At 33.8% G+C, this 21,446-nt stretch overlaps 1 protein-coding gene across 2 annotated transcripts in view; it reads left to right on the plus strand.

Annotated features, from left to right (window-relative positions):
- Positions 1–21,446, plus strand: part of LOC127712161 (uncharacterized) — a 66,645-nt gene that overhangs the window by 42,391 nt on the left and 2,808 nt on the right. For both annotated transcript variants that reach the window (XM_052218447.1, XM_052218448.1), the window contains exon 7: positions 2,400–2,444. In XM_052218447.1, the coding sequence (XP_052074407.1) occupies positions 2,400–2,444 (45 nt within the window). The remainder of the gene's footprint in view (positions 1–2,399; positions 2,445–21,446) is intronic.

The following is a 21,446-nucleotide window of genomic DNA, read 5'->3' on the forward strand; positions in this document are numbered from 1 at the left end:
GATGATTTTGAAAATGCCATATGATATTCTAAGATATTCTAAGAAACTAAGGTTTCAACTCCCTCAGGCAAAGTTGACCTTATATTGATTTTGCTATTTTTAAGGTCCTTTTTGTTCATATAGCTCGTCAATTGTTTCGGTTCTTATACATCCTTGGCTTTCAAATAATTGGCTTTGAGCGTTCTTGATGAAGGTAAATCCAGAAAACCGCTTCGAACGCATGAAATTTATAACGTGTTGTTTTGGGTTTTTACAGCGCTGTGTCGATACCACTGCTGATGGACTATCAGTCATAGAGAGTATCATCAGCTCAAAAGTCAGTACTTCGGTACTGACATGATTTATAACAAACCTTTCTAAAATTGTCCGAAATTATAAAGTAACTAAGGTTTCAACTCCCTTAGGCAAAGTTGTCCTTAGATTGATTTTCTAGGTCCTTTTTGTAGCTCTTCAAGTGTTTCGGTTCATATGCATCCTTGTCTTTGAAATATTCGGCTTTGAGCCGGTTCCTGATGAAGGTAACTCAAGAAAAGTCCTTCGGACGCATGTAATTTTTAACGTGTTGTTTTCATTTTATCTCTATATTTATTATGAAATAAAGAATTAATTCATAAAAAGATTAGAAAATGAAATCAATGATGCATATTGATGTTATGTATAACATGTCTTGCGGAGCAGGATCTGCTTTCCCCTGTTGGGTTACTCTTACTCGGTCTTGATTATCTATGTAGTGTTTTGTAGACTGTTGTTTAGCTTTTCGTCGTATTTGGTTTTTTTCCATGATTTTGTCGGTTCTTCATCGACTTGGAAATTTTGGTTGTCGCTTTGGTATGTTTTGCCCCTTTTTATACTATACTAACAAGTTTCAGTATCTTAAATTCAAATTGAATGTGATATTTTAAGGGCATACGATAAAGTTACAGGGAGGTATTGACGTCGCTAACATAACATGTTATTTTTGGTGACGTCAAAATGTGACATATAGTGAAAAGAAGTACTTCCCCACTGATTTTAATCATTAGCTTGAAAACGAGTACATCGACCCGTCTTTTTAAAATGACATTTGATTGTATAATGTAAGATAATTGTTTGTACGAATTTTTATGAACAATCCACTGATGTTTTTTTTTAAATAAGATGAATAATATATATAATAAAAAAATGCCAAATTTTTTTCTAAAATCATGAACATTTAATAAAAATTAATTATTTCCAAAGAATTGTTACACAAATTTAGACTAGATTTAAAAAAAAGAAGGTATTCCAAATGTTTTAACGAAAATCCGATTGTGTTTATCTTTAAGTAAGGTATGTCTGTCCAAGATAGCAATGTAAAAAAATTAGTAAATGTCTAAAATTTCGACCCGAATTTATCTCTTAAAGGAGCAGATGAAGATATATTTTTATAACATTTTTGAATTGAATAGATGAAAAAAAGCTTGAATGCAAATTTTCGACAGAAAATCGTCGTGGGGTTAAAACTGTATCGTATGCCCTCAAGGTGGTAAGGGAGTCTTTCGCCATCTTGTATTGTAAAATAGCAGAACACAATAGCCTAGGTCTAGATTTTCAATAAAGACAGCAAATTTCGATACAGAAATGCAATTTACTAATAAAAATTTTCAAGTAAAATAACAAATTTATGTAATTTATCTTATCATTACTTATATTTTACAAAGGTAGAATATTATTTAGTTGATTAAATTTTTTTCTAACTTAGCGTATTGAGGGGAGGTAACTCAGAAATTGTATAATTTATAAAGGAATCTACAGTATTTTTTTCTATTTCAAATTATAGTTGGAAGCAACATAAGGTGACCTAGTTTTTTTTCCTTTGATATTCTGAAGTATTTCATAAGAGCTATCTTCAAAATTCATTTAGTGTACTTATATTAACATTATGATATTTTTTCTCCGTATAATCCATACACAATGTGTCATTTTCTTTCTCTTAACCAGTAGATTGAAAACAAGCTCGGTGACCCATTATTTTTATTATGTTTATGAACATATCACAATATATATACTACATTTTGGTAAAGTATAAATAAATCTATCTTTTATACTCAAATTCTACCTTAAGCGTAAGTTTTAGTTATTTTTCTGTATTACAGAATTGTTAAGACGTTAAAAATACACTTGATTAAGTGCTCACATCACACACTTTCTGTTATTTAGCTCCTTCGTATATTATCAGGTGTGAACACTCAAAAAACATCAAACATCGAGAAAGTGAAATAACCTAATAACTCTTTAACACATAATTATATACTATTTCAATTAAACCTTTTGACTTTTCTCCTCTATTAACAGATATTTCTCATTCTAATTTTAAAAATATTAAAATAATTAGGCATGATATTTTAGATTTAGATCAAATGTGACTTTTTTCTTTTTAGGAAAATGGGCGAACAGAAGGCAGGAACTAACTTTGCCAAAGAAGGGTAATCTTTTAGTAAATTTATGTACATAATAATCTTTCATAAAAATGTAAACTAACAGCAAAAAACATCTTACAGGTATACTAAATGAATTTCTTCAGAACATTTTTCTTGTACAGTTGCTATGCTACGGATGCTGTTATTTGTCATCATAATGCCACACCTACAAGAAGATGACACCTTCCGAAATGAAACTTTTTTAAGTTTGTTGTCCCATAAATAACGTACAATGTTACTGGAAAATTTGGTTATATACATTTGAGTTTATAATCATACATTGTTTAAATCCTTACATTCATGCGTGTCATTGTGAGATGACCGTGCCTTTTTAATTTTGACGGGGACTAAATATTAAAGACAAATCATTAAAAACAGCATATCTTTATTTTCACGCACCATCTAAAAACTAAAATAAGGCGATCATACCACATCTCCTTATTTTTATATATAGTATTGTTTTAGGGTCCGACATAACAGCATAACACCCTGGAATAGCCTGACATCGAACCAAATTCAACCTGACTACAACCCCCCCCCCCCCCCCCTAGAGAATTTTAAAAATTGGACATGGTTTTTTTTATAGGTTGAATTCAGTTTACTCTCTCTCTCTCTCTCTCTCACACACTCATTGGTAACATATTAATAGTTAATGTGAAATATTTTTGTTAAAAAACGACCTGTGGCAAAACGGCAAATTATGATTTATATCATACCGTCTCCGAGGAGACGAAGACTTAATGCTTTCCTACTACCTGATTGGAAGTTATTACTGATTCTATAATAGTTAAATCTGTTGATTGGTTACGACAATTCGAATCTTGTAAATGTCGTTTAATCCCGTAGAGTATCGGATTTCAACTCTTTGTATATGTAAGAGAATGATCATTCCTTTCTTCACGAATAAGTACGAGCGTTGGCGTTAGTTCGTTAAGAAGAAGAAGAAAAAAACACTAAACGATTTTATACAATTAAGTTTGATGTTAATATCTTCAAAGACCAATGCATACTTCTAAAAATTCAGAAATTGGGCTAAACAAATAATAAAAAAAATGTGATAAATATGAAATGCTGGAATTAATGAACATTTAATCAACTTAAACGAAACCAAGTTTGTCAACAGTCTTCAAAACTATGATCGGCGAGATAAATCTCACACGAATAGCAGTTGTACTAAATAAATTAATTTCAGTCGGGAGATTCGATCAAAATCGTTGAAGTATTTCCAGTCTTTGATACTACATTGTATATGAATGAGTGGCGGTATCACTACTACACTCTTGTGCAGACGCCAAGAAGCGGCAGAATGATTTCCACACGCCCGAGATGGAATAATAAACATAATCAATTCTCTTTCTTCACAGGATGAAATCCGAAGTAATGCTATAGGCCGATTTCTTTGACTGTTCCGTTTAGTCAATGAATCTTCTGAGTTGTGCTTTTATAACACTTCACCGTATAAATACGCTAACGTTTTTGGATGAAAAAAAGAGTTCTTTACCTCTTTATATAAATATATCTGTAGGACTCTGAACCGCGATATTCCGAACCGCGATGGTCACGCTGATGTGCGATTTGAGCTCAAGTGCGTTTTTGATCATTCTGAATTGCGATGGTGGCATTATGACGCTATCTTGTTTATAACTACGCCGAGGTGCGATGGTGGTAACGCTGAACTACGATGGACTACATGCATAAACTATATTTTCAATGCTTGGCATGTCGATGTAGAAGTCAGTTTGTTTGTAAGAAGCAGCTTTTCGGGATTATAAGTTAATAAGGGGCTTATAAACCTTTAATAGTACGGGAAACGGGGAGTGATTGGTGGAGAGGAGAAAGTTAACCTACTGTGGCGGATTTTAAAATCTACAAAAGGTTCTTTTTTAAGTACGATGGAACATGGCATTCTCTCAAATACAAACGGGTCCGCAGACAGACTCTCCGTAGTATAGTATTACGGTAAACGAGGAACTCATGAGGGGAACCAAGTAAAGATTTATGTTCACTCGCCGAAAATCAAAGAGGACGATCTCTCATTTAATATGCAATTGAAACTACGGACATACATAGACAATAACAAATGCAAATTTATCTACTCTACTAACTATTTACAAAATCTACTTCTCATAGGCCTAATATTTGAACATCTATAGATTTTAAACTAGCCATCATGCGTAATGAAGACCATAATACATCAGCGAACGGACCATCGCACTTCAGCGTGACTATTGCACTTCAGCGTCCCCATCGCACCTCCGAGTCCTACAGGTGTCAGACCACCAATTCACCCACTCCAATTTAGAACGAATGTAAAATTAGCCCTTCCCTGACAAAAAATAGTGCTTTTGATGTCATTGTTTACTTTAACTAACCAACAAATTTGCAGAAATGAAACTTTTGTTGAAAGAGAAATATATATGCAGACCATTTTGAGCCAAAATTTTCTTGTCCATGAGTTTGCATTAAAAGTTGAGGATTAATGCGCTCCATAGTATACTTATTTAAGATTTCCAGAAAATCAGGCGTTATTTTTGGCAGTACTTGTCTCCCGAACGTTAGTATTTCCTTAGAAGACTTTAAACATAGGTTGAAAATTGGCATGTATAAAGATGATACATGTACAATTCAAGATATAGAAATAAGAAATAGTATGAGTGCCAATGAGACAACTCTCTATCTAAGTCACAATGTGTAAAAAGTAAACAATTATAGGTCAAAGTACGGCCTTCAACACGGAGCCTTGGCTCACACCGAACAGCAAGCTATAAAGGATCCCAAAATGACTAGTGTAAAACAATTCAAATAAGAAAACCAACGGTCTAATCTATATAAAAAACGAGAAACGAGAAACACTTATGAACCACATCAACAGACGACAACCACTGAACAGGCTCCTGACTTAAGACAGGTGCATATAAATGCAGCGGGTTAAAACGTTTTAACAGGCGCCAACCTTCACCCTAACCTGAAACAGTAGTGTAACATCACAACATAAAAAGTTACACTATAAAATATCAATTGAAATGGCTTAACTCGATCAAAAAGACATATAGACAAAAACAAGTAAACATACACTGAACGAATAAATTTGATCTATGACACAATATGAATACAGTATTAATTAAAAAAAGATTTAAAACAATGTCAAAAAGACAACTCTAACCTGGGACAAAATGGCGTTAAATAAAATAACGTACTCAGGAAAATTTAACTATAATAATTTTGTTGTTAAGAGTACGGAAATATTTTTTATATTTTACAAATTTAATAAATTTGTTGTTCACAGTACAGAAGAGTACAGAAGTGAAAATTTATTGTAATACTAAATACTTATCAAAGGTGGTTCATATTAAAAATAGTGAGACGAGATATAACACAAAATAAGTAAACATTGAATAACAAAAATGCATTACAAACTGTGTCAACAGGTCAAATTAACACGAAAGTACGATGATTTGAGAGTACTCGCAGTTACTGAAAGCTAGTTTAAAGCCAAAAACAATTAATAATAAAAAATCATGCATTAGAGACTAAAATCAATTAAAAAAAATATCATATTGTTTCTAAGTCATCAAATCTCTAAAGAACTGACAACGCCATGGCTAAAAAAGAAAAAGACAAACAGACAGACAGTGCACAAAACACAACATAGAAACCAAAGACTGAGCAACACGAACCCCACAAAAAACTGGGGGTGATATCAGGTGATCCGGAAGGGACAGCAGATCCTGCTCCACGTGTGGCACCCATCGTGTTGCTCATGTTACCCGGTGTACTAACATGAGCAACATGTTATTGTTTCAAATAAAAGCAATTTGTGTGTGTAATTCTGATACTACAAAATAGCCGTAGTTCTGTTCCCCCAAATATACGGGACATGAAGCCGTGACACAGGATACCGAAATTTTAAAGTACCTCTAAAAAGCATTACTATCTTTTAATGTTATCTAATAAAATTGAGAATGGAAATGGGGAATGTGTCAAAGAGACAACAACCCGACCATAGAGCAGACAACAGCCGAAGGCCACCAATGGGTCTTCAATGCAGCGAGAAACTCCCGCACCCGGAGGCGTCCTTCAGCTGGCCCCTAAACAAATATGTATACTAGTTCAGTGATAATGGACGTCACACTAAACTCCAAATTATACACAAGAAACTAAAATTAAAAATGATACAAGACTAACAAAGGCCAGAGGCTCCTGACTTGGGACAGGCGCAAAAATGCGCGGGGTTAAACATGTTTTTTGAGATCTCAACCCTCCCCTATACCTCTAGCCAATGTAGAAAAAACAAACGCACAACAGTACGCACAGTAAAACTCAGTTTAAGAGAAGTCCGAGTCCGATGTCAGAATAGGAAACAAAAGAAAATAAACAAAATGACAATAATACATGAATAACAACAGACTACTAGCAGTTACTGACATGCCAGCTCCAGACCTCAATTAAACTGATTGAAAGATTATGTCTTCATCATATGAGTATCAGGCACAATCCCTCCTGTTGGGGGTTTAGTATTAAACCATCATAAAATATATGAGAAGAACATAACCCGTGTCATGCCAACAACTGGTTTTAGAATAAATATGTTTAATTCCGATGCAAAGACCCTATAAGTGAATCAATATTAACGCCAAAATATGCAATCTTTAATGACCTGACAACAGTATCGTAACTATATCCCTTCTTAATAAGTCTGTTTAAAGGTTTTGTTAGCTTTTGAGGTGAATACTGACATTTTTTGTGCTTTGTAAAGAATATTACCATAAAAGATTGGATGTGAAATACCCGAACGTATAAGATGTCTGTATGTTGAGTTATATTTACGAATGATGTCCTTATACCGATGATAAAATTTAGTAAATGTTTTGACTAGTTTATGATATCGAAAACCCTGGTGTAATAATTTTTCAGTAATACATAAATTTCTCTCGCTAAAATCTAATACGTTGTTACATACACGAGCGAATCGTACAAGATGAGATATATAAACACCATAAGATGGTGACAAGGGAACGTCACCATCTAAAAATGGATAATTAACGATAGGAAATGAAAAATCATCTCTTTTATCATAAATGTTTGTATTAAGCTTCCCGTTAATGATATAGATATCAAGATCGAGGAAAGTACAGTGGTCAATGTTAGTATTAGCTTTATTAAAAGTAAGTTCAACAGGATAAATTTCTTTAGTATACATACCGAAGTCGTCATTATTGAGAGCCAATATATCATCCAAATATCTAAAAGTATTGTTAAATTTTTGTATCAGATGTTGTTTCGATGGGTCCTGTCCGTATTTAGTCATAAATTGTAACTCATAACAATACAAAAACAGGTCCGCAATAAGTGGTGCACAGTTAGTCCCCATTGGAATTCCGATAACTTGACGATATACGGAATCTCCAAAGCGAACAAAAATCAAGTAAAAATTCAAGGGCAGTTATCGTATCAAAGCATGTCCAATTGACATAGCTCTTTTGTTTGTTGCTACTAAAAAATGACCTAAAAGAGTTTGAACATATGTATTCGCATCCCGACTTTTTAAATGCCCATTTAATTAGGTGTGTGAATTTTTTCTTAATAAGAATATGAGGCAAAGTGGTATATAGGGTAGAAAAATCAAAACTTTGAACAGATTCAAAATCACCAATATATGCATGCAATTTATCAAGTACTTCCAACGAGTTTTTGACACTCCAAAAGTAGTTAATTCCACTATTTTCAAAGGCCTTATTTGAACAATTTATTATCAGGTTTTTGATTGTTCCAAGTGTACTAGTAAGTAGAATAGACAATTTAGTAGTGGAACAATGACTTGAAGACGAAATAAATCTATATTTGTAAGGTGATTTGTGTAGCTTCGGAAGCCAGTACATAGTTGGGACTTTCATTGTATTTGGTTATGCTTGTAAAGAAGTAGCTAATAGTTTATGTTTGTTACAGATATCGTTTTCTGAAAATGAAGTCAGTTGGAATGTTGGTGAATTCGTGATTTCCTTTTGCAGAACCTCAATGTAAAATTTACGTCAAACTATAATGATATTATTAGCAGCTTTATCAGCCGGGACAAAAACAAATTCCTTGGCTAGTTCTTTTAGTTTATGTTTGATACGAGAAATAGGATTTTTATGGTTGTTGTTAAGAGTAAAATGTTCTTTAAAATGTTGTATACATATATCAACTATCTTCATTACTGAATTAAAAAAAAGTCCAAAGATTTTTTTGTCAGCTTTTTCCCGTTTTATCCATTTCAAACAGTAAGCACGAAGTGAGTCGTGGATGATATTACGACACTCATTCCAATTAATAATTGACGGGGGACGATATTTAGGTCCTTTACTGAGAAATGATTTTAACTCTCGGTCCCGAACGATGTTAAGGTCTCCTGTTATAACATGGGAAATGGGACCATACGTGTATTCGGAATTACTACAATTACATGACGGAGGTGTATTTTCACTGATATTTACATCTTTACAGACTTGGCTATAATTAAACACTAAACATTCTTTTTTGGTGATGAATACAAAATAGCATAGTGTATTTGTTTATACGGATAAGGATTTCGGGGTCAAAATGAAAACAAAAATTTAACGCTTTCAGAATTTAGTAAGGAATAGATAATTTACTGTTTAACACATGATCGATAGAATTCGTCTTTGGTATTATATTTATTATTCATTAATTTCTCTGTACTATTGGCAAAAATGGGGGTAGTTTCCAACCCCTTTGGCTCAGCAAAAACAATATTTTATTATATAGTATAATAAATATGAAATAATAAAGGTTTTGCCTTTATGGTTATAATGAACCAGTTAGATCAAAGATTATACAAAAACACAGAAATACCCAAAATATTCCATAATACTCCACGATTTAATAATAATAAAAAAAAAATTTAAAAAATGCTTTTAAGTATATTTTTTCTAACAAAAAATCTCTATAATTTAAAAAAAAAAAAAGAAAGATATTTATGATTTTTTCTGCAATCTAGGTTTATATAATTATGATATACTAGTAGTGTTTTCTGTATTGGGTCTTCTTGGTATTCAGGCCTTAAAAGGAAGGAATTCTCTGGCTGTTCATCCTTGTGCTGAGGGCAGGCATATTTTTTTCAAAAATTGCTTTATATTATTTCTTGAGAGAAAAAAAAAATTATTTCAGAATGGAAGTCAGTGAAAAAAAATTCTATTGTAAATAAAAAACAAGGATTTTAATTGTAATATTGACACTATAAAAATCCTCTGCAAAAAATGTTTATTTTTTAATTTTTTGTTTTTTTTATGTTATTGAAATGATGTGGGGGTTTTGTTTAACGATGAAAATAAATAGTTTGTTCAAAACAACACATGCCCCCACAAAAGAAAAAAAAAGGTCCTGTTGAGTTAAAGGTAAAAAAGCACAAAGTCCTGCGCCCGCCTACATGCGCGGGACGTTTGCGCTTTTTAATAGGACATTTGCGCTTTTTTAATGGACATTTGCGATTTTAAAAAGAGGACATTTGTGCTTTTTCTACAGGACATTTGCCCTTTTTTATATGACATTTGAGCTTTATAAACATAACATTTCAGTTATGGTTTAAAGTTTAAAAATCATTTAATATTAAAAAAAAACAGCACATTTATTTATTTATATACAACTTAAAGTTGTCTTTTCTTTCTTTAGTTGTTGGGTTACTTTTCCGCTGACCAATTTCCCACAGGATTCTTCTGTTTTGGGGGAATAATAATTTCAATATGTCAACTGATTACAATATCTTTCTCAAATATACAATACAATACAATATAGTTTATTTACGTCTCACCATTAATATTACAAAACATAACATAACACATGAATACATAAGATAATATAAAATATTAATGACATTCTAAAAAAATTTATGAGAGACGGGTTTGAAAAAAATAATAAATCTCAATGTACAGCTAAATTTTCAATTTTCTAAAGATAAATATATACAGTTAAGACAAAAAGTTTAACGATATAAAAAACGACGTCTTCTATCTAAAATAAATTTGGCAGATTTTGGCACTATTTGTAATAATACTATCACAGTCACTGGCAATAGACGATTTCTCCAAATCAGAAAAATTTAAAAAGTTTGAATGTTCTGACAAAATAATTCTAAAAAGTTCAGTTCGCAGGTCATTGTACAATGGACACTATAACAATACATGTTCCTCAGTTTCAACAATGTTTCTACAAGTTTCACAAGTTCGTTGTTGCACGGGCAGTCTCTTTTTACCGACATGGAGCTAAGGACTTTTTAATAGGAAAAACATTTTTTTTAAATATGACCACGTGATTGGATAAGAAAGCAAGCAGTTGTTGTTACTGGTGTAAAGAATTGATTAATTGTGTGATATTGTCCATTTATTAGACTCTGAGTCTGTGTTCTGACATTTCTGGTATATTGAATCGAGCAACGGAGGTGAACAATTGAGAAATTTGAGTGTAAAATGGAAAACTTCCAACAATTTTCCATGTACCCACAATATAGTGTTAGTGGCGTGAATACATATGTAAACAATACTGAGAATATGAATATGAACAGTGAATTATGTTATGGCCACGTTAGAACAGTAAGTAATGATACTATCAATTTCATACACATGAGAAAAAGAAGTCTCTCAAACCAAGATATGCATTATTTACCTGATACTGATTCATTGAATAAACGACTGAAGAAATCGACAGCTTCTCCCCAATCGAACACACCGCCAACTATAGAAGTAGAACCCCCTTCTAGATTAGAAATGCTTATAATTCAGTTATCTACAAACTTAAACACAGTGAGTGAAAAGCTAGAAAAGAGAATAGATGAACTTGAAACAAATTTTGAACAAAAGATTACCGAAAAAATATCTGAAAAGGTTTCAATAATGATTGATGAAAAGCTAAAACAGAATATAGATACAGTTAGAGAAGAAGTAAAATCGGACATGTTAGGTATGCAAAATAAAATAGATGAGTTAGAAAAAACTGTAAAAACAAAAACTATAGGTGAGAAAAGTGAAAGCAGAAATAAAATAGTCATCAAGAACTTGAATTTTGACGAGAGAGAGAAAGAAAATGAGGAAATTACTAAGAATAAAGTGCAAACCTTATTGAAAGACGGTCTTACTCTTTCTGACATTACACTTAAGTCGGTTTGTAGAAAAGAAGGTAGAGGTTCATATCCGGCTGTTGTTATAGTAGAAATCGATAACTTTGACAAGAAATCGAAAATTATGAAAAATAAGCAAAAGTTGAGGGCAAACAGGGTTTATGAAAATGTCTACATAAATAATGATCAGCCTGTTGAATCACGAAACATACAAGCCAGTATTAGAACTGTATTGAAAGAACTACGTAAAGATAAAGACTACAAATTCGTCGGAACCCGTTTAGTTAAAAATAAATAGGAATCGTTGCGGCTTGGAGTATGGAATGTACGGGGTTGGTCGCTTAAAAGTAACGACAATTCTCAATTTCGCAAACTAGTACTTGAATACACAAATTGTGATATTTTAGCCTTAACCGAAACATTTCTACGAAAAGACGAAAAGTTAAACATTCCGGGGTTTACTTTCTTTGGCAACAATAGGAAAACTATAAGCAGAAATGCTAATCGAGGATCAGGTGGCGTTGGCGTTTAGTGAAGAACGAATTTTACAATAGCTACACTTTCGACACTTTGGACTCGGAATTTGACGGAATTTTATGGATTAAAATGAGATCAAAAACAGATTTTTTAAGTTTATGCATTGCAATATGTTACCTACCCCCAGCCGAGTCGTGCAGAGCGCTGGACCATCATGTATTTTTTCAAACTTTACTAGAACAAGTGTATACATACCAAAACATGGGAAGAATTGTTATTTGTGGCGACTTTAACTCTCGAGTGATGAAACGATTCCACATTCAGAGGAGAGTCAAAATGTCCATAGGGATATAACGGAATTAAATGAACCGATCACTAGAGAGGAAGTTATAACGGCCGTTACCAGGGCAAAGGTCCGAAAAGCTACAGGTATCGATGATATTCCCGCGGAAGTACTCAAAAATGACACAGCAATAGAACTTCTGTACCAAATAATAAGTGGATGCTTTCAGCTCGGGAAAGTCCCATTAGAATGGACAAGAGGAATAATTAACCCAATATTGAAACCGAACGCAGACGATGAACGTATACCACTAAATTACCGTGGAAAAACATTGATATCAGTGCCATGTAAAATATACTGTATTATTCTTAATCAACGGCTTAGTAAGTGGTTAGAAGATAACGATCATTTATGCGAGGAACAAAATGGCTTTCGCAAGGGTAGAAGTTGTGAAGAACACATCCAAGCGTTATACCTGACTTTGAACGATAGAAAAATATCTCGACTGTCCACACATGTATGCTTTATCGACATACGAAAAGCGTTTGATACCGTGAATAGAACACTACTATGGCATAAACTGCGAGCCTTGGGAATACATGAAAGCTTTCTTACAGCGATACAGTCACTTTACACTGACGTCAAATGCACTGTCCGACTGAATAATGACTTAACCCCTTGGTTTAACGTAGCGAACGGCGTAAAACAAGGATGTATTCTGTCACCAACTCTTTTTTCCGTTTATATAAACGACTTAGCAGAACATATCAACGCGCTTAACTGTGGTGTACGTATAGATGATACTATTTTGAGCATTTTACTATATGCTGATGATATAGCATTGATAGCACCGGATGAAAACAGTCTGCAGCAAATGCTGAACGTTGTTACGGAATGGTGTGAAACATGGAAACTCTCCGTTAACGCAGATAAAACAAAAGTTGTTCATTTTCGTCCTCAATCAATAGCGATCTCCGAGTATAGTTTTGAATGTAGTGGACACAACATAATGAAAATAGATTCATACAAGTATCTTGGAATATGACTAGACGAGCATCTAACATTTCGGAAGAACGCGAGAGAACTGTCAAAATCAGCCAGTAGAGCATTAGGTGCATTGTGTGGTAAAGTTGTGACTGCTGGTGGAATGACCCATGGCGTTTATACGAAGCTTTATTCAACAGTTGTTGTGCCGATACTTTTGTATGGAAGCGGAATATGGGGAACGAAGGCATTCAGTGAAATAAAATCTGTTCATAACCGTGCGTGTAAATACTTTCTAACCGTTGGAAAAAACACGTCAAATTTATCCTCTCGAGGGGATATGGGTTGGACATCTTTTGAAACCAAACAGAGGAAGTCCTGCACACGTCTTTTGTGCAAGTTATATAGACTGGATGAAACGAGAATGTTGAGCAAAATTTGGAATCATTCGGCCCGTCGACGCAAAGGATGGACATTCATGGTAAACAAACTGATAGATAAGATTGATATGGACTTATTGGTACAAGACACTACGCTATCTACTAAATTAGTGATGAAAATTGCAAATGAAAAACTCTTAGAATTGGACAATCAAGAGTGGCAAAAAGACATATTCAATGACAAAGCCAACGAGATAAACGGCAATAAGCTGCGCACATACAGACTCTACAAAAACAATGTATCTGTGGAACCATATGTTCGGCAAAATTTACCTAAATCGCAAAGAAGAATTATGGCTATGTTCCGTGCGGGTTCGTTACCGTTAGCGCTTGAAACGACGTTACTCCAGGCCGCCAGTACCAGTTCAAAACAGACTTTGTCAATTCTGTAATTTAAGCGAAGTTGAAACCGAAAATCATTTTCTAATGACATGTGACGTGTACAGTGATTTAAGATTTGACATTTTTTACGAAGCTTCGAAACATATTGTTAACTTTCAAAATATAAGTATGGACGAAAAATTTATTGCAATTATGAATTGTGATACGATCCAGCCAATATTATGTAAACAACTGCACAAATTTTTCACTCGAAAGAAACTATATGAGGATATCTGATTTAAAACTTTTTTTTATCAAAGAATTTATATTCAAAAGTAAACAACATATTTTTATTAACTAATTTATTTTGTTTAGTATTTTTAATTAGTCTATAAATTTTATTATTTTATTACTGTCGATCACATATTTTTATTATTTTTTTTATTTTTTTTAATTTTAAACCTATAAGTTTGTTTTTTGTTTTTTTTTAGTCAGTATTTTAAGAAGAATATTGATGAAACAGTTTAATGCGATTTTTTTAATGGTTATTAGTATATATGTGTATAACTTTGTAATATATTTTTACAGTGTCTCATAAGTCAATTTGTTTGGCTGGGTGTTGATTATTTTAAATTTTGTATATGTTTAATTGTATATTGTTCAGCTGTTAATCAATACGTGACACTTTAATAAAATAATTTATTATTATTACTATTGAAATTGTAAATTGTAAATATATATAGGTGCTTAATTTATATGTGATTGTGACACGTGCTTTGTTAATTATGTGTTTTATTGTTCTTTATCTTTTATCGGTTTATATTATTAATTACATGATTAATGGTAACTATCCTTAACAGTTCATGAGTTACTTGATTTGATGATGTACAGGTATATTCCTTATTTTCGTTTATATATCTTTAATATATGATTTCATTGAAATGTCAAAAAGATCTAAAAGATTTTTTTTATCATTGCTTCAAAACAAAATCAATTTCCTCAATTATAAAAAAAACAACAGAAAGATATACAAACATATTTATATATCGCAAATAAACAGAAAAATGGTAATATTTAATACCTTGACTTTTAATTGGATGCACAAATTATAATTACTGTTTGTTAATTTTAATCAGACACTATTCCGTCATTGCCTTCGGATTTTTATTTGTACTTTGTCGGCTAATCAAAGGATGTAGGCATTCAAGAAATAAACACTAAGGTTACTAAGGCATTATAGTACGGTATTTGATTTGACAATCAACATGTCAATACCCAGGATATTCAGACAGCTTCAATATACTGATGTTATGTTTACATACCATCTTGGCTAGAGAGGAATATAATGGACATGAACATTGACTAACAAAGATGTAGACATTTATTCCTGCTGAAATCAACCTGGGACTATTATACTAGTATAACTGTTTCCAGCTGTGTCCGCCTGTAGCCACCAGATTCTATAAGTTTTATATAGGAATAACGTTATGTCCTTTTGTGTCCGCCTGTAGCCCCCTGTTTCTGGAATTTTTTATATAGAAATAGCACTGTGTCCAGCTGTGTCCGCCTGTAGCCACCAGTTTCTATAAGTTTTATAAAGAAATAACGTTGTGTCCACTTGTGTCCGCCTGTTGCCCCCTGTTTCGTAAAGTTTTATATAGAAATAGCACTGTGTCCAGCTGTGTCCGCCTGTAGCCACCAGTTTCTATAAGTTTTATATAGAAATAACGTTGTGTCCACTTGTGTCCGCCTGTAGCCCCCTGTTTCTGTAATTTTGATATAGAAATAGCACTGTGTTCGCCTGTAGTCACCCATTTCTATAAGTTTTATATAGAAATAACGTTGTGTCCACTTGTGTCCGCCTGTAGCCCCCTTTTTCTGAAATTTTTATATAGAAATAGCACTGTGTCCAGCTGTGTCCGCCTGTAGCCACCAGTTTCTATAAGTTTTATATAGAAATAACGTTGTGTCCACTTGTGTCCGCCTGTTGCCCCCTGTTTCTTAAAGTTTTATATAGAAATAGCACTGTGTCCAGCTGTGTCCGCCTGTAGCCACCAGTTTCTATAAGTTTTATATAGAAATAACGTTGTGTCCACTTGTGTCCGCCTGTAGCCCCCTGTTTCTGTAATTTTGATATAGAAATAGCACTGTGTTCGCCTGTAGCCACCCATTTCTATAAGTTTTATATAGAAATAACGTTGTGTCCACTTGTGTCCGCCTGTAGCCCCCTTTTTCTGAAATTTTTATATAGAAATAGCACTGTGTCCAGCTGTGTCCGCCTGTAGCCACCAGTTTCTATAAGTTTTATATAGAAATAACGTTGTGTCCACTTGTGTCCACTTGTGTCCACCTGTACCCCCTGTTTCTTAAAGTTTTATATAGAAATAGTACTGTGTCCGCCTGTAGCCACTAGTTTCTATAAGTTTTATATATAAATAACGTTGTGTCTGTCCACTTGTGTCCGCCTGTACCCCCATGTTTCTTTAAGTTTTATATATGAATAGCACTGTGTCCAGCTGTGTCCGCCTGTAGCCACCAGTTTTTATATTTTTATATAGAAATAGCACTATTCCAGTTGTGTCCGCCTGTATCCCCTGTTTCTTTAAGTTTTATATAGAAATAACGTTGTGTCCACTTGTGTCCGCCTGTAGCCCCCTGTTTCTAAAATTTTTATATAGAAATAGCACTGTGTCCGCCTGTAGCCACTAGTTTCTATAAGTTTTATATATAAATAACGTTGTGTCTGTCCACTTGTGTCCGCCTGTACCCCCATGTTTCTTTAAGTTTTATATATGAATAGCACTGTGTCCAGCTGTGTCCGCCTGTAGCCACCAGTTTTTATATTTTTATATAGAAATAGCACTATTCCAGTTGTGTCCGCCTGTATCCCCTGTTTCTTTAAGTTTTATATAGAAATAACGTTGTGTCCACTTGTGTCCGCCTGTAGCCCCCTGTTTCTGTAATTTTTATATAGAAATAGCACTGTGTCCGCCTGTAGCCACTAGTTTCTATAAGTTTTATATATAAATAACGTTGTGTCTGTCCACTTGTGTCCGCCTGTACCCCCATGTTTCTTTAAGTTTTATATATGAATAGCACTGTGTCCAGCTGTGTCCGCCTGTAGCCACCAGTTTTTATATTTTTATATAGAAATAGCACTATTCCAGTTGTGTCCGCCTGTATCCCCTGTTTCTTTAAGTTTTATATAGAAATAACGTTGTGTCCACTTGTGTCCGCCTGTAGCCCCCTGTTTCTGTAATTTTTATATAGAAATAGCACTGTGTCCAGCTGTGTCCGCCTGTAGGCACCAGTTTCTATAAGTTTTATATAGAAATAACGTTGTGTTCACTTGTGTCCGCCTGTAGCCCCTGTTTTTTGAAATTTTTATATAGAAATTGCAATGTGTCCAACTGTGTCCGCCTGTAGCCACCAGTTTCTAAAAGTTTTATATAGAATTGACGTTGTGTCTGTAATAGTTATCCCATGAGGACGCGGTGTGTCAGTTTTAGATTCCGGCCAAAATGTTGCAGAACAAAAGAAAGCATGCAGAACAAAGAAACTAGGTAGGGTGATCTGTTAGAACAAAGGAGTTGGGATGTAAACTTGTGTCCGCCTGTAGCCCCCGGTTTCGTAAAGTTTTATATAGAAATAGCACTGTGTCCAGTTGTGTCCGCCTGTATCCCCTATTTTTTTAAGTTTCGTTTATATAGGAAATAGCACTGAATCCACTTGTGTTCACTATTTATTTAATTTTTATATATAGATATAACGTCGTGTTCAGATTAGTACTGATTTGTTTAAGCCACACATACGTGTCCCTGAATCCCCGGACACAAAATGCATGCTAACTATATTTTGCACCGAAAATAGGACATATCTACTTTTTTTCGTAAGCACAAAATTATTTAACTAATGAAAATAGAATTAAAATAAGCCATGAGAGTGATAACCAGATTTAAAAAAAAAATATCGAAAACTTCAAACACGTACGTGGACTTAATCTTTGTGTATGAAATAAAACGTTGACATACTTTATAAAAGTAAACTTAGTTACTTCAATGACTTTTTATATGATTTGTTTTAATGAGATAGCAGAACAGGCAAGCGTAACTATATGTCTTATTCTTTTGCATCTGACAAAATCACAATAAAGTTTTATAATGGTACTTCTTTTGTCGTGGTAACATGTAAACAATTCCAATAGACTTTTCAGCCTCGAACCAGCCGAACAAGAACACTCGTGTCCCACTTTTGTATAACTTGTGTTTATATGCACGAAACCCTCGGGCATATGTTAATGTTATAAATGGATGAAATCTATTGAATTCTTCAAAGAATACTAGTACATTTGTAATACGTCTCCTCCAGTAAAGATATTCCGTCTAGATTTTTATAAAATTTGCTTATATAGAATTATCATGGGTTTCTCAATGCGAAAATGAATAATATCTGATAAGAAACCTTTTAGTGGATAATAGTATACAAATTTGTTCATAGCTGTGTGCAACTGAAGAAAAAATTCTCGGCTTTAAATGGCACTCTCCTATGTGTGACAATTTTTTTTGCCGGTTCGCAATTACTAGTAATTACTATAAAAATTATCACGGTTTGCAAGATAACGTTTTGGTAAAAAGTAATTATGAAAACAAATACAAATATAAATCAATTGTTTTAAAAACAATTGTTAACGGTCTCTCCTTTCCGAAACATGATTGATTAATTGATTTTTTTTATTGATTGATTGATTGATTGACTAATTACACCCATGGGACCGAGCCACTAGGAACATGCAAAAAAGGAATTGAGAGCCTAGTGGCCGTGTTTAAACACTTGAGACCTAGCCTCTAGGAACACGCGAAAAAGGAATTGAGAGCCTAGTGGCCGTGTTTAAACACTTGAGACCTAGCCTCTAGGAATACGCGAAAAAGGAATTCAGAGCCTAGTTCCCGTATTTAAACACTTGGGACCTAGCCTCTAGGAATACGCGAAAAAGGAATTGAGAGCCTAGTGGCCGTGTTTAAACACTTGAGACCTAGCCTCTAGGAATACGCGAAAAAGGAATTGAGAGTCTAGTGACCGTGTTTAAACACTTGAGACCTAGCCTCTAGGAATACGCGAAAAAGGAATCGAGAGCCTAGTGGCAGGGTTTTAACACTTGAGACCTAGCCAGGCTCTGGGAATATGCGAAAAAGGAATTGAGAGCCTAGTGGCCGTGCTTAAACACTTGAAACCTAGCCTCTAGGAATACGCGAAAAAGGAATTGAGAGCCTAGTGGCCGTGTTTAAACACTTGAGACCTAGCCTCTAGGAATACGCAAAAAAGGAATTGAGAGCCTAGTTCCCGTGTTTAAACACTTGGGACCTAGGCTCTAGGAACACGCGAAAACGGGTCCGTACAACATGTTTATTTATATTCAAATTATGATATTTGTAGGAACATGCAAGGATTTAAACACACCTACAAAAAATATCCTTGCATCTCAGTCCTTTATAAATGTTCTCTTTTTTCATAGGGCTTCCCGGAATTTGTGTCTAATTTACTTATTGGTCTTATTGTGTGTGCATTGTATTAAATTTTGTATTTAAAGGAAATCGGACCTGACCTGCATGGATCTTTTGTTTTAAATCTACGTGCACATTTTAATTCTTTTCGAAAAGGGGAAAACCCATATTTTATTTTAGGTAGAACGCGCCGCACTGGATGGTGTGATTGTGACGTCACAAAGCTGATATAGACAAATGGACTGTTTTTTTTTTATTTCTTTGCAGAGGAGACGTCGTCAAGACTACACCCATGTGTATAAAGATTGTGCTAACAGATTTAATTTTCTTTCATTTACAGGTCATTGATGTCGGATCATGCATGTTTTTTTCATACACATATTTACGGGAGCACAGAATTGTATTTTAATGCATGTTTAGAAATTTTACTAATAATATTTACGAGCTTTGGAGAGATTTCTACGTCATTGATTTTAATTTCTCAATCCAGATTGTAACGTCAAGCGGTCTGCACGTGATTAATACTGCTAACGGATATATATTTTCTCGATTCATTTTGCAAGTAAACAAACTATTGTCCAATCGCTGACCACTGGTCTACATTCATTGCATGCACACAAAAATAATACTGATGTTATATAGTACTACAATTGTATAACAAAACGTTTATCGATTATTTTTTAGAAATACATGAATTGGAGCAGATTTTTGCAGGAAAGGATTTGTATTTCAGAAAGAAGTTTATTCGTAAAAAAGAAGGATTAGCATTTTTATAATAAAATAGAAATGGGATTCCTCAAAAAAAAAGGGGGGAGGGGCTAGAGGGGTGGTCTCTGGGCCTTGGATGATTAACAAAGATAAATTGCATGTACGCATCATGATAGCTGTAAAGTTTGAAGCTATAATTAGTTAATTTGTTCATTTTTCCATTTCAGTGGCATGGAACCCCCCCAAAAATTACGCGTACCATTTCGACAAAAACTCTTCAGTTAAATGATGTCGTGACTAATATTTTGATCACTTTTTTTTTAAATTTTACCTCTTACTTTATTCTGAGTAAAAGGAGCTTGAAGTGAATGTCAAAATTTAGAACATGACCTTGTTGACCTCATTTTCTAAGTTGGGACCCAAGGACCTCAAAAACAACGACTCTAGGTTTATACGGCTTACGGTTTATGAGTTCATATGCATATCACTTATATCAAATGCAAAACGGGAAAAACTCTCATATGGAGTCTCCGGATGGCTTCGGTCATCATTTAGTCAGATCCTGAGGATATAATGAGCAAATTAGTGAAATAATTTTGTCGTAATCTTTTACAGTTGCGAAGGAGTAGTGGACACAAGAAAAACAGTGTTTGGGGAGAAAACTCTTACAAAGTAAAGTGTTCGGTTAAGCGGTGTCAGTTTCAAAAGGACAATAACTGTTCGATATCATATATGAAAAATCTAAGCGACATCTTGCGAAACCACAATACTGCGCAAGAACAAAATGTGGCGGAAGAAAAAAGAAAAAAAACAAAGAACAAAAGCAATAGGTCTTTCCACGGAAAAGTGGAAAGACCTAATAAAAACAAAATTAAGTGATGATGTAATCATGTTTTCTCTAAATATCTGCATATCACTACTAGACGTTAAGCAAGCAACAATCAATCAATCAATTTAAGCATCGATAACGAAAAGAACAACAAGCTATAGAAGTTATGTGTTCCAACTCAATATTATTTTCCACTTGTTGTGCATGTCGCAAAACACGATTTTATGTGTTCCAACTATAGAAGTTATGTGTTCCAACTCAATATTATTTTCCACTTGTTGTGCATGTCGCAAAACACGATTTCCAGTCTGCAATGTGGAGGGCAAAGTAAATTAAAGTACGAGAAAAATAACACA

Source organism: Mytilus californianus, unplaced genomic scaffold (genome assembly GCF_021869535.1).
Source record: "Mytilus californianus isolate M0D057914Y unplaced genomic scaffold, xbMytCali1.0.p SCAF_8, whole genome shotgun sequence".
NCBI classification, from domain to species: domain Eukaryota; kingdom Metazoa; phylum Mollusca; class Bivalvia; order Mytilida; family Mytilidae; genus Mytilus; species Mytilus californianus.